General features: G+C 37.6%; 1 protein-coding gene across 4 annotated transcripts in view; it reads left to right on the top strand.

Annotated features, from left to right (window-relative positions):
- LOC128684659 (mitochondrial pyruvate carrier 2) overlaps nt 1-23551 on the top strand; it is a 61124-nt gene that overhangs the window by 15897 nt on the left and 21676 nt on the right. For all 4 annotated transcript variants that reach the window (XM_070080552.1, XM_070080551.1, XM_070080553.1 and 1 more), the window contains 2 exons: nt 3577-3701; nt 23026-23066. In XM_070080552.1, the coding sequence (XP_069936653.1) occupies nt 3617-3701; nt 23026-23066 (126 nt within the window). In that variant the 5' untranslated portion in view covers nt 3577-3616. The remainder of the gene's footprint in view (nt 1-3576; nt 3702-23025; nt 23067-23551) is intronic.

Genomic DNA, 23551 nt, shown 5'->3' with positions numbered 1-23551 from the left:
TATTTAACATGTTTTATGTTATTTATATTGTTTCTTATGTCATATTAGATCAATTGTGATAGGCAAATAAGCTGTAGTATTGATATTAGTGTAATAAAGCATATTCTCCTGCTTCATGAGACTGAGCTCATGGCAACTGACAGTGGCTTCAAAGCCACCTTATCTTTAATGGATAATGTACTGTGTTGGTGCTTTACATAATGAGAAGCATTTCATTTATTCATTGGAACCATGGCTAGGGCTAAAACCAAGCAGGTTAAAACAATAAATATAGAAAAAGAAATTGGAATGACTTATGCATCAAGTAGCGCCACCAAACAGTACCAGCAGGTTGGTGTGGTGATCCTGGAAATTTGAAATTATGCTAGCCTAAATTAGTGCTGAATAACTGAAGGGACCGAATAACTGATTGCCGGATTTGTGATGGCGGACCTGTATCAGTTAAATATACAATTTGTTAATTTCTTAAATGTTTTGAACTACCTCGCTTTTATGAATCTAGTTAATCACTACAATTATCTAACTCTAATATCAGTATGCTCCATAACCTGTGTCGGTATAGAGTAAGAATTAGTATTAGTCTGCCCGAAATGCCTAGGCATACCTAGGCATACTAGTGGCCTACTTTGTAATTAATGTTTTATAATATGTTATAATATTTTACAGTATGTAAACCACTCATTGTAATTAATACTTTATAATATGTAAACTCCACATTGTAATCTTTACAGAGAAATAAAGAATCTAAATCGAAATCGAAATCTAAGTAAGATCTCTTCAAACCTGATTGGTAACTATGGAGAATGTTTTGTCACATAGATACTTAACTACTTAACAATACATCGCTTTCTCTTGAATTTTGGACATCACACTTGAGTATACTAACAGGCCTATAGTTGCTGATATCAGGCCTACTATTTTCTTGAAGATAGGAATAACTCTGGCCTTCTTGAACCCCCTCTGGCACGGTATTGGTGGTGATGGACAAATTTATTATGTGCACAATGGGGACTGGCAGTTCAGAGGCACCATCTTTTAGGAATTTGGCTGGGATGTTATGTTGTCTGGTGCTTTTAGTTAAGCTTAACTTACTTAGTTCTTTTCGCATGAAGTCATAAGGTTCGCCTAATAATTGGAAACTGTATGGGGTGATGCCTCTATTACTGTAGTAAGTTTTCATCTTAATGGAGTCTGTGTTAAAGGAATTTAATACAACTGGCAGTTCACTGACTAATGTTGAATCAATAGTTGGGTAGAATTCAAAGTTTATTCTCTATGAAGATTACAATGTTGAATTTACAGAATTTGGTTGTTGTGTGGTTTACATGTAGTTAAATAATGATTACAGAGTGTACCACTAGAACGCCTAGCATGGCTAGGCATTTCGGGCAGACTTAGTTTAATTCTTTATTTTAAAATATTACAAATTATGAGGTAAGTTGGTATTATGGCTAAGTGACTAAATACTAGTTTGTGAGTTTTGCAATGTGAATGCTTTTGTTTTGGCACAGTACATAGTTTCAGTATTGGAGTATCATAGGATTCATTATTTTAAGATTGAGATTAATATTTCTGTTTATGGTCAAATGGGTGAGTGAGTGTAAGTATGAACCACCAGGTGGTATTCGTGTAGTTAGTTGATGGGGTGTATCAGGGAGATAAGATGTTTTCTAATGGTAGTTTTGAAGGTGATGAATGTGTCTGCAGTTCTAGAGTTCTCAGGTAGGGTGTTCCAGATTTTAGGGCCTTTGACATACATTGAATTTTTGTAAAGGTTTAGTCGGACACGGGGAATGTCGTAGAGATGTTTGTGTCTGGTGTTATGCCTGTGGGTTCTGTCACAACTATCAAGAAAGCGTTTTAGGTCAAGGTTGATATTGGAGTTTAAGGTCCTGTAGATGTAGATTGCACAGTAGTAAGTGTGGATGTACTGAACAGGGAGTAAATTTAGATCTATGAAGAGTGGGGGGGGGGGTGTTGCCAGGAATGGGATTTAGTGATTTTTCTTACTGCAGCTTTTTGTTGGGTTATTATTGGCTTTAGGTGTGTTGCTGCAGTTGATCCCCAAGCACAAATAGCATAGGTGAGATATGGATAAATAAGTGAGTGGTATAGTGTGAGAAGGGCATTTTGCGGCAAGTAGTATCGTATCTTGGAGAGGATCCCAACTGTTTTGGATACTTTTTTGGTTATGTGTTGGATATGTCTGGTAATTAGAGTGTTGTCAATCTTAATGTTAATTTGTGCATCTCCTGCTCTGCTACCAAACATAATATAGTAGGTTTTGTCAGTGTTAAGCGTAAGTTTATTGGCTGTCATCCAAGTCGATATTTTGATCAGCTCCTCGTTAACAATGGTGTTGAGGGTGGCAAGATTAGGGTGGGAGATGACATAAGTCGTGTCATCAGCAAAGAGAATGGGTTTCAGGTGTTGGGATACGTTTGGAAGATCATTGATGTATATGAGGAAGAGCAGGGGACCAAGGACACTTCCCTGCGGAACTCCAGTATCAAGTGGCCGTGTTGTTGATGCTGTGTCTTTAATGAATTGAAACAATATGTCACTTTCTTGTTTCATGGCATAATAATAATAATAATAATAATAATAATAATAATAATAATAATAATAATAATAATAATATATTTACTGCAAGTACATATACAAGATATACAGGCCTAGCTGACATCATTGACATACTACTACATAGAAAGCTGCTTGTTATGCAGAGCATTTTGGGCAAATTAGGTCAGTTTTGTCCCAGGATGCGACCCACACCAGTCGACTAACACCCAGGTACCCATTATACTGATAGGTGAACATGGACAACCAGTGTAAGGAAAACACGTCCGATGTTTGCACCCCTCCACCAGGAATCGAACCCGGATCCTCACCATGTGAAGCGAGAGCTTTTGCCACCAGACCAAGGGGCACCACATGCCTTATCATTATTTAGCACTGTTAGATCTATCTATGGATTTATGGTTGTACCCTAGCACTTTTAGTTGTTGCCAGAGATTTCTAGGATTGTTCTTGTATTCTTCAATTTTTGAGCAATTGTGACTTGACTTTGCTCCTTGTATAAACCTTTGCACTCTGTTCCTTACCCTGTGAAATTCATTTAGTTCTGCAATATCCTGCTTATTTGCTCTTAAATCCCTGAATTTGATATTACATATCTAGTATCTCAACAGTTATCCAAGGTTTAGTTCTTCGTTTAATCCTAACCTCTTTCACTGGTGCAATATTATCAAGGATGGTAGTGAACATGGTTGTGAATTTTTCCTGGGCATCATTTATCTCTGTTATTGAAGTCCAGTCAAAATTTTGTAGCCTACTTATCAGTGTTGCTTTACTGTAGTTTCTGGTTTATTTTTATTGTCCTGTGCTGGCCTATCCATTCCCTAATGATTTTCCTGGTATAATAAGTGATGAAATGATTACTTATTGTACCTGTGGTAATGACACCTGACTGAGTAATGTTATTAGAGCAGTTACATAGTATGTGGTCGAGTGTAATGGCTGAGAACTGTGGGATCAGGGTTGGTGCATTAATTAAGTATAACTATTTAATTCTAGTTACACTGTGTGAGGACCATCTGGGGCAGTAGAAGCCACCATGGCAGCAATATACAGAGCTGTGATCCGAAGGGCTGACAAGTTTGTCCCAGAGAAATTTCAACCATTTTGGAACCATCCAGCAGGTACAATTTGCCTTTGTTTATTCTGAGTACACTAGTGATGATAATGAGGTAATTAGTAAGTTTATCTAGGTACAGGTACACATAGGTACAATTATACATAGTTTAATATGTGTAAATTACCTAGGATATCCCAAAACAGTCAAAGTGACTTATTTCCATTGGGGTTCTTGTCATAATTTAGTATACAATATGCAATGAGAGTAAAAGGTAGATAGGATACAAGAAAAATGGAAGCAGCAGGTAAGAGAGAGAGGTGAAGGTTTATAAGCTAAAGGAGGAGCCGGTTAGGGTAAGATATAAACAACTATTGGAGGATAGATAGGTTAGTGTGAGTATAGGCAGTGGAGTTGAATATGTATGGGGTAGGTTTAACCCTTTCAGGGTTGAGAGGCCCTCTCCTAAACTTGTTCTCAGGGTTGAAAATTTTTCAAAAAAAAAAAAAAAAAATTTTTTCCTATGAAATGATAGAGAATTTTTTTCTGATCATAATGTCACCAAAAGTTTGAAATTTGATGGAAAACTTACGGAATTATGCTCTCACGAAGTTAGCGGTCTCGACGATGTTTACGCATCAACGATTTTGCTCAATTTGAGCCCTATTTTCGGCCAATTCCAATGTACCAGTTGACAAAAATCATAACTATTTCACTAGAACTCCACTTTTTCTATCGAATGAGCACAAGAAATCACCCATTTACCGATTTCAACTATCTAATAAAGTGGTAGAAATTGGCAATTTTGCCAATTTCACACAAATTTCAAAAGATGCCAGTTTCCAAATATAGGGTTCAGAATAAACAAGACACACATTCCTGGCACTAAAATAACATTTTTCTCTGTTCATTAGTCACGTCCCCAGGCTCCTCTTACATTTCTTTTGCTTTCCACTTTGAATTTTTATTCTCACAAAAAAAAAAAAATAGAAGATTTAGTGTTATGCTGACTACTGCATTAGTGTAGAAATGGTATAAATAATATCAGTACACTTGTGAAAGAATATCAGACTCACCAGTTGACATGTATTGGATGCATGGCATGATTTGTTTACTTTTGAACTTTGGCAAAAATCGAACATTTCTGCTACTTTGAGCTCAATATCAAGGTACTTTTCATTGTGAAACCAATCCAAATCATCTTAATTTCTGTAATATGCTTTCCATTCTATAAAATGAGACCAGAAAACTAGAATACAACCATAAATACCACATGAAAGTACACTGCAAAATCTCTGCTTTAAACCAAAAACACGGTCGGAGTTTTTTTTCTCATTATGCACTGTGTGCTGCAGGATTTCTTTTATACTGTGCACACTGACCACATAGACCCATTCTGTCACATGTAGGCCTACCAGCTTTCTCTTGCTAGATTTGAAGGCGCTAGAATTTACGTGTTCTAGTACGGCACCAACCCTGGCGTGCAAGCCGTACTAGTACGGCACCAACCCTGAAAGGGTTAAGAGTGTAGTGTTAAAGTGTTCAGTGGGAGTTTTTGGTTACAGGAAAGTGGGTGTGGGAGGGAAGAAGAGTGATTGGTGGAATGATGATGTAAAGTGATAGTAAGAGAAAAAGTTAGCATTTGAGAGGTTTTTACAAAGTAGAAGTGATGCAAGGAGGGAGGAGTACATAGAGAGGAAAAGAGAGGTTAAGAGATTTGTGAAGCAGTGTAAAAATAGAGCAAATGAGAGTGGGTGAGATGTTATCAACAAATTTTGTTGAAAATAAGAAAGTTTTGGAGTGAGATTAGCAAGTTGAGGAAGCCTAGGGAACAAATGGAGAGTTATTAACCCTTTGACTGTCGCAACCCCCAATCCTGAGGTGTCTCCTGGTGTCGCAAAATTTAAAAAAAAAAAAATTATTTTTTCTTATGAAATGATAGAGAATCTTTTCCCGATTGTAATGACACCAAAAAAACGAAATTTGATGGAAAACTGACGGAATTATGCTCTCGCGAAGTTAGCGACCTCGGCGCTGTTTACAAATCGGCGATTTCGCCCACTTTGTGCCCTATTTTCGGCTAATTCCATTATTCCAGTCGCCCAAACTCATAGCTATTTCTTTAGAACTTAATTTTTTCTATCGATTGAGTACAAGAAACTGCCCATTTACTGATTTCAACTACCTAATAATGTGGTCAGAAATTTGCAATTTGGCCAATTTCACGAAAACTAAAAAATATGACAATTTCAAAATAAGGTCCAAAATGAACAATGCAGACATTCCAGGCTCTAAAATAACGTTTTCTTTGTTCATCAGTCACGTCTCCAGGCCCCTCTGATATTACTCTTGCTTTCTATTTTGAATTTTTATTCAAACAAAAAATATTAGACTTACTATTATGCAGACTACTGCAATGTTGTAATAACTGTATAAATAACATCAACCCATTCATGACTGCATATTAGAATGGCTAGTTGGACATTTATTGGACAATGGCATCATTTGTTTACTTTTGAACATTGGCAAAAATCAAACATTTCCCCTACTTTGAGCTCCATTTCTAGGTTCTTTTTATAGTAAAATCAATCAAAAACACCTCTATTTCTGTAATATGTTTTCCATTCTATCAAATGAGACCAAGAAAACGAGAATACAACCATAAATACTATACGAAAATAGACCACAAAGTCGGCATTTTAATTAAAAAAACGGAGTTTTTTTTCTCATTATGCACTGCGTGCTCCAGGATTTTTTTTATATGGTGCACACTGACCACACAGACCCATTCTCTCACATGTGGGCCTACCAGCTTTCTCCTGCTTGATTTGAAGCCGCTAGAATTTATGAGTATATATACGTCAAACACGGCACCTCGTAAAACGTATATATACGGCCGCGACAGTCAAAGGGTTAAATGGAGAGTTAGAGGTATCAGGAAGATGGAGAGAATATTTTGAGGAATTGTTGAATGTTGATGAAGATCAGGAATAACATCTTGTAGGAGGAATAACATCTTGTAGAAGCGAGGAGCAACGAGTTGTGAGTGTGGGGGAAGTGTGTGAGGCAGTGCGTAGAATGAAAGTGGGTAAGGCAGCTGGGATTGATGGGATAAAGATAGAAATGTTAAAAGCAGATTGGGATATAGTTTTGGAGTGGTTGGTGCTTTTATTTAATAAATGTATGGAAGAGGGTAAGGTACCTAGGGATTGGCAGAGAATATGCATAGTTCCTTTGTATTTATTTATTTATTTATTTATTTATTAATTTGAACATGATACAGAGAAGTACAAGGAATACAATTTTTAAAGTGCAGCATGCCAAAGCCCCTTGTATGCAGAGCATTATGGGCAGGCTTAAAATTAACTTAAGATTAACTAAGCAATGATATATTCAGTGGTACAAAAATTATTGTAAAACTGATAACAATTTAGTACAAATGAGTATTACAAAGACAGGTCATATGGTCATTTACTGTGTTGCTGTGTAATCACTAGAATGGAGTATTCTGTTAGGTAATGAAGTTAAATAGTAACAAAGTTTGATTGGGTCACAGATTGTCATTTATGAGATACAATAATGAGATACAATTTATGAGATACAATTATTCAGTATTTATTTAGTTGTGGGTGAGTAAGTGATTTTTGAGAAGAGACTTGAATTTATAAACAGACAGTGTTTCTTTTATATTCACAGGTAATGAATTCCAGATTTTAGGGCATTTTATGTGCATTGAGTTTTTGCATAGCGTGAGATGGACACGAGGAACATCAAAGAGTGATCTGTGCCTTGTGTTATGGTCATGTGTTCTGTTGAGGTTGGTAAGGAGATGTTTGAGGGGAGGGTTTATGTCAGCGTTAAGTGTTCTATGTATGTAGTAGGTGCAGTAATAAGTATGGATGTTTTGTATTGTGAGTAGGTTTAGAGTTTTGAATATTGGTGGAATGTGTTGGCTGTAGTGGGAATTTGTTATCATTCTGACTGCAGCCTTTTGTTGGGTGATTAGTGGTCTGAGATGGTTTATTGTTGTTGAGCCCCATGCACAAATTCCATAGGTGAGATAGGGGTAAATAAGTGAGTGATATAGGGCAAGGAAGGCTGACTGTGGAACATAGTACCATATCTTCGATAGTATGCCTACGGTCTTGGAAATTTTTTTGGAAATTTGTTGTATGTGTGTTTGGAATTTGAGTCCATTATCAAGGTGGATTCCGAAGAATTTTCCCTCTGTGAGTTTTGTGATAGGTGATCCATTTATCATTATGTTAAGAGACACATCTGTAGCTCTGTTACTAAACTGAATATAGTAGGTTTTGTCAATGTTTAGAGTAAGTTTGTTGGTCCTCGTCCAGGTTGATATTTTCTGTAATTCGGTATTTACAGTCTTGGCTAGCATGACTGGGCTCTGGTGAGAGTAGACGTATGTAGTGTCATCTGCAAATAGTGTGGGTTTGAGTAGTTGCAATGCATTTGGTAGGTCATTTATGTATATGAGAAAGAGAAGAGGGCCTAGGACACTTCCCTGTGGGACACCAACTGTAATTGGCTGTGCGGAAGAGTTTGCCCCATTTGTGTACACATATTGGCTTCTGTTGCTGAGGTATGACTTTAGGTAGTTGAGGGAGTACCCTCTTATACCATAGTGCGACAGTTTTATGTGGAGCAAGTCGTGGTCAAAGTATCGAAAGCTTTATGTAAGTCAATGAAGATCCCCAGTGGGACTTCTTTTTTCTCTATTGCTGTATAAATATGTTCTAGCATGTGGATAATAGCATCATTAGTATTTTTATTAGGCCTGAAACCAAATTGACAGGGGTTGAGTATGTTGTGGGAGATGAGGCAGGAATAGATACACTTATGGATTAATTTTTCAAAGATTTTAGAGAGAGGGTGTAAGTTGGATATTGGCCTATAGTTATTCAAGTCTGTGTGGTCTCCTTTATGAATCGGGGTGACCCTTGCTATTTTGAGAACTGTAGGAAAGCTAGAGGATTCAATGGATTTGTTAAAGAGTGTTGCAATGATTGGTGATAGCACCTGTGACACTTTTTTGTATATAATGGGTGGTAAGGTATTTAAATCTCCTGTCTTGTTTTTTAGTTTGTTGATAATAAGGGAGACTTCAGTTGGGTTAGTCGGAGCTAGGAACAGTGTGTTTTGGGTAGTCGCCAGTGAGGTAGTCATTGGGTGGGGTATCTGAGCTTGGGATTTTATTGGTAAGGGCAAAGGGAACAAAAGGGAGTTCAACAATTATAGGGGAATAAATCTGTTGAGTATACCTGGTAAAGTGTATGGTAGACATATTATTGAAAGAATTAAGAGTAAGATGGAGAGTTGGATAGCAGACGAACAAGGAGGCTTTAAGAAAGGAAGAGGGTGTGTAAACCCAGTGTTTACAGTGAAACATATAGGTGAACAGTATTTATATGAGAGTAAAGAGGTTTTTGTGGCATTTCTGGATTTGGAAAAGGTGTATGACAAGGTGGATAGGTGAGCAGTTGCAAATATATGGAATAGGAGGTAGGTTATTGAAAGCGGTGAAAAGTTTTTATGAGGATAGTGAGGCTCAGGTTAGAGTTCGGAGGAGAGAGGGAGATTATTTCCCAATAAAAGTAGGCCTTTGACAAGGATGTGTGATGTCACCATATTTACAGAGAAGTGAATGCTCGGGTGTTGGCAAGAGATATGGGGTTAAAAGATAAAGAATGTAACACAAAGTGGGAGTTGTCACAGTTGCTCTTTGCCGATGACACTGTGTTTTTGGGAGATTCTGAAGAGAAGTTGCAGAGGTTGGTGGATGAGTTTGGTAGGGTATGCAAAAGAAGAAAATTAAAAGCAAATATAGGAAAGAGTAATGTTATGAGGATAAAAAAAATTATGTAATGAAAGATTAGATATCAGATTGGAGGGAGAGAGTATGGAGGAGGTGAATGTGTTCAGATATTTAGGCATGGACATGTCAGCAGATGGGTCTATGGAAGATGATGTGAATCATAGAATTGATGAGGGAAAAAAGGTGAGTGGTGAACTGAGGAGTGTGGAGACAAATAACTTCGTCCATGGAAGCAAAGAGGGGAATGTATTACCTGGAGTTTACCTGGAGAGAGTTCCGGGGGTCAACGCCCCCGTGGCCCGGTCTGAGACCAGGCCTCCTGGTGGATCAGAGCCTGATCAACCAGGCTGTATGAGAGTATAGTTATACCAGTACTCTTACATGGGTGCAAAGCATGGGGTGGTGAATGTTGCAACAAGGAGAAGGCTGGAGGCATTTGAATGTCATGTCTGAGGGCAATGTGTGGTGTGAATATAATGCAGAGAATTTGTAGTTTGGAAATTAGGATGAGGTTCGGGATTACTTATCTTGGTGGGAATGGCCGATGTGCTAATAATAAAAATAATAATATATGTGGAACCTCTAAGTACGAGTTTAATCCATTCCATGACTTTGCTCGCATCTGGATTTGCTCATTTGCAGAGTCAATTTTCCGTTCTGGCTCTCAGGAGGAACAACAAGATACTTCAATATTTTGCTAATATCATCTATACGGCTTATTTATCTATCACAGTTCATCTAATATGACATAATAAACAATATAAATAACATAGAAACCTGATATATACTCTAGAATGAATAAAATATGTCATTACGTATATGGCTTTGGCAGTGTCGGCGGCAGACAAGAGTTTGTCTGAAGACATCAAAATACTCTGCGAATATTTTGCTAATATCAACTTTATGGCTTATTTATCTATCACAATTCATCTAATATGACATACTAAACAATATAAATTACATAGAAACCTGATACATATATATACTCTTGAATGAATAAAAAATGTCATTATGTGACAAGTGGAGGCGGCCACAACCGCTCCTGCATTGTTGTAGTAATCACAGCCATCTAGTGACGGCGTTTTGAAGCCGTCTATTATTATAATTATTATTATATAGTACAGTAGGGCCCCACTTTACGGCATTTCACCTTATGGCGTTTTGCCTTATGGCATTCCGCTATTAGGGCAATTTCAAATTATGACCAAAATTTGCTATTCGGCAAGCAGTCTTTCAAATATGGCGGGCCCCACCTGGTTTGTTTACATTCAATGTGAGCATATCTATTGTCTGGAAACTTTCCATAATTTCAAGTGTTTTAACCCTTTGAGGGTCCGTGCCATAGATCTATGGCTATACATTGAGGGTGCAAACTGTAGATCTACACCATGAGCTCAGCTCACTCTGATAAGCTGTGAGCGGTAAATTTGGGCCTAGATATGAGAGAATACATCTATGTGGTATGTGTGCACCACATAAAACAAATCCTGCAGCACACAGTGCATAATGAGAAGAAAAACTATGACTGTAATTTTTTATTAAAACAGTGAATTTGCAAAGTTTTTTCATATGTTTTTTATAGTTGTATTTGTGATTTCTTGGTCTCATTTGATAGAATGGAAGATATATTACAGACATAGAAATGATTTTTATTGGTTTTAGTAATGGAAATGGGTTGAAACGAGCTCAAAATAGCAGAAATGTTAAATTTTTGCCAATGTTCAAGAGTAAACAAATGATCCCACATGTCTAATACACGCCAGTTGGTGGGTCTAATACTTTTTCACAAATGTGGTGATATTATTTATACAATTATTACAGTATTGCATAACAGTAAATCTTCTATTTTTTGGTTTGAATAAAAATTCATTATGTGAATAAAAAATCAAAATGGAATTCATTTGTAAAGTCTGAAAGCATAACTAATGAACAGAGGAAATGTTAGTTTAGTGCCAGGAATGCCTGCGTTGTTTATTCTGGACTCTATTTTGAAATTAGAATATTTTGAACTTTGTGTTAAATTGGCCAAATTACCAATTTCCGATCACTTAATTTTGTAGTTGAAACAGTTGGCTTGGTGATTTCTTGTGCTCATTCGATAGAATAGAAGTAATACTAGTGAAATAGCTAAGAATTTGGTCAACTGGAGTAATATAACTGGCTTAAAATGGGAGTCAAAGTCAGCAAAATTGCCGATGCATAAATATCGCTGACACATCAAAATTTGCGAGAGCATAATTTCGTCAATTTTTCATCAAATTTTATACTTTTTGTTTTATTACCTCCAGAAAAAGATTCTCTACCATTTCATAAGAAAAAATGACAAAATTATTTTTTGAAAATTCTTGGACACTGGTGCGCACTTTGAAATTTGGCCTTTGGACCCTGAAAGGGTTAAAGTCATTACGTATTTTATATGTATGTACTCTGATAATTATGCTTATGTGTACCTGTACCTAAATATACTTACACATTGTGCTGGCATGCAGGTACACATTAAAATCACTAAGAGTCTCTCTACTCATGACACCATAGTAATATGTACTACGTACTAATAATCTCTCTTGGGCACATTAACCCTTTCAGGGTCCAGAGGAAAATTTCAAAGTGTGCACCAGGGTCCAAGAATTTTCAAAAAATAATTGTTATTTTTTATTATGAAATGGTAGAGAATCTTTTTTCTGAAGGTAATAAAACAAAAAATAAGAAATTTGATGGAAAACTGATGAAATTATGCTCTCGCGAATTTTGATGTGTCAGCGATATTTACGAATCGGCAATTTTGCCGACTTTGACTCTCATTTTAGGCCAATTACATTATTCCAGTCGACCAAATTTTTAGCTATTTCACTAGTATTACTTCTATTCTATCGATTGAGCACAAGAAATCGCTAAGTCAACTGTTTCAACTACAAAATAAAGTGATCGGAAATTGGTAATTTGGCCAGTTTAACACAAAGTTCAAAATATTCCAATTTCAAAATAGTCCAGAATAAACAATGTAGGTATTCCTGGCACTAAACTAACATTTCCTCTGTTCATTAGTTATGTTTTGAGGCTTTACAAATTAATTCCATTTTGATTTTTTATTCACATATTGAATTTTTATTCAAACCAAAAAATAGAAGATTTACTGTTATGCAATATTGTAATAATTGTATAAATATCATCAGCACATTTACGAATGTATATTAGACCCACCAGCTGGCGTGTATTAGACATGTGAGGTCGTTTGTTTACTCGTGAACATCGGCAAATATTTAACATTTCCGCTACTTTGAGCTCAGTTTCAAGCCATTTCCAGTGCTAAAACCAATCAAAATCATCTCTATTTCTGTAACATGTCTTCCATTCTATCAAGTGAGACCAAGAAATCGCAAATACAACTATAAAAAAACATACGAAAACACTGCAAAGTCACTGTTTTAATCGAAAATCACGGTCTCAGTTTTTTTTCTCTTTATACACTGTGTGCTGCAGGATTTGTTTTATGTGGTGCACACATACCACATAGATGTATTCTTTCATATCTAGGCCCAAATTTACCACTCACAGCTAATCAGAGTGAGCTGAGCTCATGGCGTAGCTCTACGGTTTGGACCCTGAGCGTAAAGCCATAGATCTATGGCACGGACCCTGAAAGGGTTAAAATATTTGTAGTCTTAATCTAGGGTGAGACGAGTAGTATTTATTGTAAGAAATAAGGTGTGGTATGTATGGTAGCCAGCCGGGCTACCATACCAGGCCCCCCCACCTACACAATATTCTATGACATTTAACCCTTTGAGGGTCGCCAGGCCCTCTCATAGACTTGTTCTCAAGGTCGCCAAAATTTAAAAAAAAAAGTTATTTTTTCTTATGAAAAGATAGAGAATCTTTTCCTGATCATAATGACACCAAAAGTATGAAATTTGATGGAAAACTTATGGAATTATGCTCTCGCGAAGTTAGCGGTCTCGACGATGTTTACGCATCAGCGATTTTACCCACTTTGAGCCCTATTTTCGGCCAATTCCAGTGTACTAGTCAACAAAAATCATAACTATTTTGCTAGAACTCCATTTTTTTTCTATCGAATGAGTACAAGAAACCACCCATTTACCGATTTCAACTATCCAACAAAGTGGTCAGAATTTAGCAATTTTGCCAATTTCACACAAATTTCAAAAGATGCCAATTTCCAAATAGGGTCCAGAATAAACAAGAAAGACATTCCTGGCACTAAAATAACATTTCCTCTGTTCATTAGTCACATCCCCATGCCCCTCTTACATTTCTTTTGCTTTCCATTTTGAATTTTTATTCTCGCAAAAAAATAGAAAATTTACTGTTATGCAGACTACTGTATTAGTGTAGAAATGGTATAAATAAGACCAGCGCACTTGTGAAAGAATATTAGATTCACCAGTTGACGTGTATTGGACGCGTGGCATGATTTATTTACTTTTGAACTTTGGCAAAAATCGAACATTTCTGCTACTTTGAGCTCAATTTCAAGGTACTTTTCATTGTGAAACCAATCAAAATCGTCTCAATTTCTGTAATATGTCTTCCATTCTATAAAATAAGACCAGGAAAACTAGAATACAGCCATAATACTGTGCGCACTGACCACATAGACCCATTCTTTCATATGTAGGCCTACCAGCTTTCTCTTGCTAGATTTGAGGGCGCTAGAATTTATGCGTACTAGTGCATCAAAAACCCTGGCGTGTAAGCCGTACTAGTATGGCCGAAACCCCGAAAGGGTTAAGTACCCCAGAGCGATAAAATGCATATACAGTTCACTCATTACTTACCTTAAAATATTTGTATTCTCAACCCTTAAACTGTCCAAACGTAGATGTACATTTGCATGCATAGCGCTCCAAACGTAGATCAATGTTTTATTTTTCATTCTTCCAAATTTGGCACAATAGGCTTGAATCGCCTGGACATGAAAAAAATGGGTTTGTACACTCAGTGTGTGCACTATTAAAGAAATCTGGGCGCACTTAGTACCTTGTGGGAGCACCAGGTCAATTGAGCACCAGCTAGAGCAAATACCAGGGATTCACTGATGCCATGTCAGATTAACATCCCCATTTTAAGAGGAAAGTAGAAACAGGTTAGATAAATACATGAGTGAGTGTGGGTGGGTGTGAGTTGGACCTGACTAGCTTGTGCTACTAGGTCTGATGTCATGTTCTTTCCTTCAATGGATGTGACCTGACTAGGTGGGTCATGGGTCTTAGTCGGGAAGGGGGGGAGGGTGACATGTACCTGCCTTGCATGGGCCAGTAGGCCTGCTGCGGTGTTCCTTCTTTCTTATGTTCTTGTGTATTTTGCAGGCTGGCTGGCTGGCTTGCTTTGGCTGTCTCTGACTGTTTCTCTGTCTATATCTCTATCTGTCTATATCTCTGCCTATCTATATCTCTGTATCTATATATCTGTCTATCTATATATCTGTCTATATATATATCTGTCTGTCTATATCTCTGTCTCACATGTACACATAAGTACAGTTATTATACACAGTGTAAATTACCTAGGATAACCCAAAAATTCCAGGCAAGGATAGACAGACAGATAGACAGAAACATGTTTGTGTGTATCAGTGAAAACAAATAAAGGCAGGGTTCCCCGAGCACCCATTTATCAAATGTCACCGAGCTGATAACAGATGCCATAACGTGATTCTTCAAGGAGTGTGATATATGTATCCTCCAGGCAGACAGAAAGACACAAAAGCAGAGACAAGCAGACAGAGATAGATAGACAGATGGATAGACAGACAGGCAGATTGACAGACACAGATAAATAGACAGAGATAAGACATGTTTGTGTGTAACAGTGATAACAAATACAGCGAGGGTTAGCTGGAGCAGTGGGCATTTATCAAATGTCACTAGGCTGTCAACAGTATAGGGATGCCTTTCATAACACCATGCTTCAGGGTATATGCCAGGGTATCTAAAACATTGCTGGAACCTATAAATACTTTGTATATATTTCTTGACAATAGTAAATAACCCAGGCAGGTGTAAACATTCACCTGTCAATGTGATTGTGACTATTTGAGCACTATTTCAGTACCGAATATTAGCGTCAGAACAAAGATTGGCTATGAAATTACAAGAACTATTATAAATTGTAATTATCAGAACATAAAAAATATATAAATTAAAATAAAAACGAAAAAAAGGTATATTGGCAACACTTCTGCACATATGCAACAGTTAGACAACTTTATTCCGAAACGTTTCGCCTACACAGTAGGCTTCTTCAGTCGACTGACAACCTCAAATTCTACGGCTTTAAGGGTGATGGACTGATTACATCGTCTTCACATCTCTACTGTTCCTGCCTACTTTCTGTATTCGACTGAAGAAGCCTACTGTGTAGGCGAAACGTTTCGGAATAAAGTTGTCTAACTGTTGCATATGTGTCTAACCTAACAACCTGTCGGTATTGTATACCATTTTGATGTTAACACTTCTGCAAGCAGCAGGAGTTGATATTGCCGACTGGTGAGCATCTAGAGCCAACTTCACGGTCTTATATCTCGGTAAGTACTGACCCTAAAAAATTTTTTTTATCCTATGACATGTAGAAAAATGTGCTATTCATTAAAAAAAATGATTTTTTTATTTTTCAAAATATTCGGAGCGCCACACAAGTGAACATAGATCTATATTTGGACAGTGTAAGGGTTAATGTAGGGTCAGGGGTGAGTAAATGAGATAAAACGAACAATGTGAGAGAGAGAGAATGTGTACATGAGGGAGGACAAGCGCAGAGTTATGTAAACAAACAAGGCGAATGCAAGTTTTGTAAACAAATCAGGTGTACATGTCTGGTTTGTGTACAGGTTACATTGTGTACAAGTTGTCTCTACAATGATATGGTTGAATAAATTAAGAGGAACACTCCCATTCTCATGTAACACCATTTTTAGAAGAAATGATGCTCTGAGTGAAGGCAATGGAAATAAGTCACACTGACTTTTTTTGGGGGTTATTCTAGGCACTTTACACATATGCTGCCATATATGATAATCTGTATAACTGTATTTGTGTATACATGAATAAACTTACATACGAAAGGAATAATTTTCTACAGTTACCCCCAGTAACACATTTTTCTCTTATCTTGGTCTTGAGAAAATGTTGTTCTTGCTGTCACTCGTACAAGTCATCTGCTACCACATCTCATATTTGTTTATTTATTCTACTGTGGGGTGTATTTATCATCTTTTTATGTTATGTATCGTGTTTATTATATAATTTTGAAAAAATATCATAGATGGATTAATGAAAATATGTATATTAACGTAATACAGTGGACCCCCGCATACCGCACGCATCGCATACCGTACAATCCGCATACCGCTCGCTTTTTTCGCAAAAATTTTGCCTCGCATACCGCCCAAAAACCCACTCACCGCTCTTCGTCCGAGATGCGTCCAATGTGCGGCCTGAGCCACGCTCACATGTTCCGTCGGTGGCATTGTTTACCAGCCAGCCTCCGCGGTAACATCCAAGCATACAATCGGAACATTTCGTATTATTACAGTGTTTTTGGTGATTTTTTTCTGGAAAATAAGTGACCATGGGCCCCAAGAAAGCTTCTAGTGCCAACCCTACAGCAATAAGGGTGAGAATTACTATAGAGATGAAGAAAAAGATCATTGATAAGTATGAAAGTGGAGTGCGTGTCTCCGAGCTGGCCAGGTTGTATAATAAACCCCAATCAACCATCGCTACTATTGGTGGTACAGCTGCTGCTGCTGCTGTACCACCGTCAGCTGCTGCTGCACTGTCAGCTGCTGCTGCTGCTGTTGTACCACCGTCAGCTGCTGCTGCTGCTGTAGTACCGTCTGCTGCTGCTGTAGCATCGTCTGCTGCTGCTGTAGGATCGTCTGCTGCTGCTGTAGCATCGTCTGCTGCTGCTGTAGCATCGTCTTCTGCTGCTGTAGCATCGTCTGCTGCTGCTGTAGCATCGTCTGTTGCTGCTGTAGCATCGTCTGTTGCTGCTGTACCACCGTCAGCTGCTGCTGCTGCTGTAGCACCGTTGTTGGTGTGGCTTATTGAGAATACCAAGAAACAATTAACCCCAGAGGATTTGCCACCCAGGATAACCCAAAAAAGTCAGTGTCATCGAAGACTGTCTAACTTATTTCCATTGGGGTCCTTAATCTTGTCTCCCAGGATGCAACCCACACCGGTCGACTAACACCCAGGTGAACAGGGAAAAATGCCTGGAACTAGTGCTCATATTGGTGAATTTAAAGCCAGCAAAGGTTGGTTTGAGAGATTTAAGAATCATAGTGGCATACACAGTGTGATAAGGCCTGTTCTGGAAGAAAATGCCAAACAGGACCTACAGTACTCAGGAGGAAAAGGCACTCCCAGGACACAGTGTCTCATCAGTCATTGCTGCATCTTCATAGTACATGCACAATATATATTGTGCATGTACTACTCTACTATTGTGCATGTATCCTTCTCTTTGTGTGTAGGAAAATGTATATTTCATGTGGTAAAATTTTTTTTTTCATACTTTTGGGTGTCTTGCACGGATTAATTTGATTTCCATTATTTCTTATGGGGAAAATTCATTTGCATACCGAACATTTCGCATAACAATCAGCCCTCTTGCACGGATTAAAGTCGCTATGCGGGGGTCCACTGTATACAACATTTAATGAGACTCGATGATTATTATTATCATTACTAATACAGTGGAATCTCTACTTACAAGTACATCCACGTGCGAATTTTCCCGGATACGAGCAGCTGCTTGGTCGATTTTTTGCTTCCAGACGTGAGCAAAATTTCCAGGTGCGAGTGGGCCTCAAGGGAGGTTAATTGACACTGGTGAGGGGGCTCTTGCTCTTGATCTAGGGAATTGGATCTCAGTTGTTTGTTGGACTATCTTATTGAAACTTAGGCAATGTATGAAGAAAATACGTATGCTTCTTAACGTTCACCAAAAATGAAAGAAATCGGACCATAAATAAAGGAGTTCACTTCTCAGCCATTAGCCTCCCCTTAGCGGTATATTTTCTTATGGTTTTTATGGTTGTATTCTCATTTTATTTGGTCTCATGTGATAAAATGGAAGATATACTACAAAAATAAATATGATTTTAATTGGTTTCACAGTGAAAAGTACCTTGAAATTGAGCTCAAAATAGCAGAAATGTTCTATTCTTTGGCAACATCAGTGGTAGACATCATGAGGTAGCAGTGGCAGACAACATGAAGCAACAGTGGCAGACAACATGAGGTAGCAGTGATAGACAACATGAAGCAGCAGTGGCAGACAACATGAAGCAGCAGTGGGAAAGTGTAGCATTAAGAGTGTAGCATTTATAAGTCACTCTGACTTTTTTGGGTTATCCTAGGTTCTCTACAGATGTAGTCAGGAGCAGGAATGGTCGCTGTGGTGGGCCAATAAACCCCAACAACAATGGCTGCTGTCACCACCACTAGCCACATACCTAATTACATGTATTTTATTCATTCTAGTGTATATATCATGTTTCTATGTTATTAATATTGTTTATTATGTCATATTACATGAATTGTGATAGATATTAGGGAAATTAGTGAAGTATTTTCTCATGCTTGGAATTCCACTGGAACGAATTAATTCCATTTCAATTAATTTAAATGGAATGGATTAAACTCGTAAGTAGAGGTTCCACTGTATGTTGTCTCGAGACATAGGACACTCTTACTGATTTTAATGTGTACCTGCACATCAGCACAGTGTGTAAGTTTATTTAAGTACAAGTATACATAAGTATAATTATCAGAGTATATATAAAATATGAAATAATTTTTAAAAGCACCTGAAATTTTGGAGTTTCCGGACATAATGGAGAGACATAGTGCTTACGGATCTCATATAGAATGTAAACAAACCGGGGGGGGGGGGGTGCAGTGACCATATTAGAAAGTCAGGTGGGGGGAGCCATATAGAGAGTTCTGGTCATAATTTGAAATGACTGTATTAGTGGAATGCCGCAAAGCGAAACACCATAAAGCGGGGCTCTACTGTAATTGAATTAACATTTTACGTAATGAGATTGAGACCATTTTAGTTTTGAAATAATCTTATACAGTGGACCCCCGGTTAACGATATTTTTTCACTCCAGAAGTATGTTCAGGTGCCAGTACTGACCGAATTTGTTCCCATAAGAAATATTGTGAAGTAGATTAGTCCATTTCAGACCCACAAACATACACGTACAAACGTATATTTGAAAATTTTTGAGTTGGTGGTGAAAATACAGGAGGGCCCCACTTATACGGCAGGTTAGGTTCCAGGCTACCGCCGTAAAGCGGAAACCGCCGTAAAGTGGAACACCCTTTTATTTTCCTTGTAAATGCATATAAATGCTAGATAACGTATTTACACTGACATATATTAAATTAGCAATAGAACTAAGCATTAAAAAAAACAATGAAAAGTAAAATTACACACAGTACATTTATTACATACCTTTAATTACTTAATATGAATGTGTGAGAGGTGAGTGGCAATGTAGTTATTGAATCAAATCAGGAGATGGCAGACCATCATCCTCTAATTCTTCAACTAATTTGATTCGTTTTGGAGACTTGTGTGAAGCTTTTGAAGGGGTGTATGTTGATGTTGAAGGCTGCTGAAGGCTAGCTGTTGATGTTGAAGGCTGTTGAATGTTGAAGGCTGGCTGTTGATGTTGAAGGTTGCCATGATATTTTCTTAAAGTAGGAAAGCATTGAACTTTGCCTCATGGATTTTTTTTTCCTTTCCCTTAAAATTTCTTTATAGCATGTAACATCATGGGAAAGGGTTGCATTCACTGTTGAACTTCGTTCAAAATTTGGATCAATCTTCTCAAAAATTGGCATTGCTATTTTTATATGGTTGATAACTTCTTCCAAATCCTGGGTTTTCATTTCTTTAATGGTAACAGGACTATCATCAGGATGGATCTCCTCTTCATGAAATTTCTTTCTTTGCTCTTCAATCAGAAGAAGGTCTTGGTCTGTCAGAGCCTCATCATGAGAGAGAAGCAATTCTTCCACATCCTCAGGCTCCACTTCCAGTTCTAATTCCCTTGCCATATCAACAACATTTACACACACTTCCCCCACTGGATTCTCAAAACCTTCAAAATCATCCATAAGTTCAGGAATCAGATTCTTCCAAACACCTTTGAGTGTAGTTTCATTAACTTCATTCCATGCATCTCTAATATTTTTAATGCCATCCAAAATTGTGAAACCTTTCCAAAAGGTTTTTAATTTATTTTGTTTAGGCCCAGGCATTTTATCACTGTCTAGGAAATTTACAGCCTTAATGAAAGTTCTTCTTAGGTAATAAGATTTAAAGGCTGCAATTACACCTTGGTCCATCGGCTGCAGTAATGAAGTTGTGTTTGCAGGTATAAAAGCAACATTTATCTCCCTGTACATACCATGTAGAGCTGTAGGGTGGGCAGGGGCATTGTCTAAAACAAGTAAAACATTAAAAGGAATTTTCTTTTCCTTGCAGTAAGCCTCAACTGTAGGCTTAAAATAGTCCGTGAACCAACTTATGAAAAGATTGGCAGTCATCCAAGCTTTCGAATTAGATTTATAATAAACTGGGAGGCTGCCTTTTGCATAGTTCTTTAGGGCCCTAGGATTCTCTGAGTGATAAATCATCATAGGTTTTAACTTGCAGTCACCAGCTGCATTAGCTCCTAGCAAGAGTGTTAGCCTGTCTTTTGCAGCTTTGAAGCCAGGCATTGACTTCTCTTCCTTAGCAATAAATGTCCTAGATGGCATCTTCTTCCAAAATAATGCAGTCTCATCCACATTAAAAATCTGTTGCTTGGTATATCCACCACATTCTATTATCTCGGCTAGTTCAAGTGGATAATTTTCTGCAGCTAAATTGTCAGCGCTTGCAGCTTCACCCTGCACTCTGATGTTGTGAAGTTGACTTCTTTCCTTAAACCTATTAAACCAGCCTCTGCTAGCTGAGAATTTATCTTCAGCAGCTTCCTCCCCTCTCTCAGCCTTCATAGAATTGAAGAGACTTAGGGCTTTGGACTGGATAATGGCTCTGCTTAAAGGCACATTGTGACTAGTCTGATCATCAATCCACACCATTAAAAGTTTTTCCATGTCAGCAATAAGGTTATCACGTTTTCTTATAACTTTAGTGGTCACTGGTGTAGCACTTTTAACTTCCTGCAACACTTTCTCCTTATTGTTCACAACTGTACTAACTGTTTGACGAGCCAAACCAAGCTTACGTGCTATCTCAGTCATTGACATACCTTGTTCACTAAGTTTAATCATTTCTAACTTGGCACTTAAAGTAAGAGGCTTACGACTCTTCTTTTTATCACAACTAAGCTTAGATGCCATCGTCAACGAGAGCCAATTAGTTAACGAAGAGCAAACGAGAGAGAACGAGATACACCGAGCTCAGACAGCGTAAAAAAACAAACTGAACAGGTTGTGGACGATCACTCGGTCAGGCGAAATAGACGGTTTAATACGTGTTTTTAGTTCATTCATGTACATTTGTAAGAGTTTGTGAAACTTTTACCTTATAATATTTTTATTATTATTATAATAATTAAATCACGAAACAAATACTCTTACACTGTGTACAAGTTAGTACAGAATTATAAACAGCAACACTCCTATTCTCATGCAACACACCATTTTTAGAGTGAATGATGATATTATTATTATTATTATTATTATTATTATAATCATAAAAAAGAAGTGCTAGACCCACAAGGGTCGTGAATAGCTATAAAGTGAAGGCATACGAAAGGAATATTTTTCTACAGTTATCCCTAGTAACAGGTGACGGGCTAGAGAAAACGTAATTCTTCCGACACTTCTACAAACCGTTTGGTAAACATCTCATATATATTTGTATAAATTTTTATACTGTGGGTGCATGTATCATGTTTGTGTGTTACATAATGTGTTTCTTATATAATTTTGAAAAAAATATCATAGATAGATTAAGGGAAATGTCTATATTAATGTAATATGCGACATTAATGCGCCCAAGAGATTATTATTATTATTATTATTATTATTATTATTATTATTATTATTATTATTATTATTATTATTATTATTATTATTATTATTGCATCAAGAGTAGAGAGACTCTTAGTGATTTTAATGTGTACCTACATGCCAGCACAGTGTGTAAGTTTATTTAGGTACAGGTGTACACAAGTTTAATTATCAAGTACAATACATATAAAATATACAATAACTTTAAAACACTTGAAATTTTGGAAAGTTTCCAGACATAATAAGGAGATGTGCTCAGGGAGAATGTAAACAAACTCGGTGGGCCGCTGTGACCGTATTAGAAAGACAGGTGGGGGGAGCCGTATAGCGAGTTTTGGTCATAATTTGAAATGTCCGTATTAGCGGAACGCCGTAAAGCAGGGCCCTGCTGTATATAGTGTTTGTGTTTTTAATTTTGGGAGATGATGTGATTTCTAAGCAAAGCCTTGTATTTTAAGATAGCACTTATATATTTATTTTCAATTTACAGGTCCCAAAACTGTGTTCTTCTGGGCACCTTGTTTCAAATGGGTAAGTTTTTTTTTTCCCAAGCAACTGGCTTGTAGTTTTTAGCCCAAAGACAAAACAAAGTAAATGTTTATTATACAGTACTGGATCATATTAAAATTATTGGCCAGTAATTCTATGGAACCTTCTGCTACATCTGACCCAGGGCTGGCAGACTGAGGCTGCAAATTTTTCAAGGGAGATAAAAGTGACATATCTACCAGGACCAACCATTCTTCCACCCACCACCAGCACCATCCACTCACCCCCACCAGCACAATCCACCCCCCACCAGCACCCCCCTCCCCCCAAATGTGGAGACATCTTGATTCATTCACTCACGTATACAGCCTCTCCTCAGTGATGTACTCGTTTACCGTCCACTCGGACTTATGACCAGCTCTCTAACCAGTATGCATCCCTAAATAATGTACAGGTCTCCCTCAACATTCGCGGGCTTCACACATTCGCGAATTCCCAACCGCTAAATTCCCAGCCGCCAAATTCCC

This window comes from Cherax quadricarinatus, unplaced genomic scaffold, assembly GCF_038502225.1.
Source record: "Cherax quadricarinatus isolate ZL_2023a unplaced genomic scaffold, ASM3850222v1 Contig598, whole genome shotgun sequence".
Classification (NCBI taxonomy): Eukaryota; Metazoa; Arthropoda; class Malacostraca; order Decapoda; family Parastacidae; genus Cherax; species Cherax quadricarinatus.
This window is presented reverse-complemented; position numbering and strand designations above follow the sequence as displayed.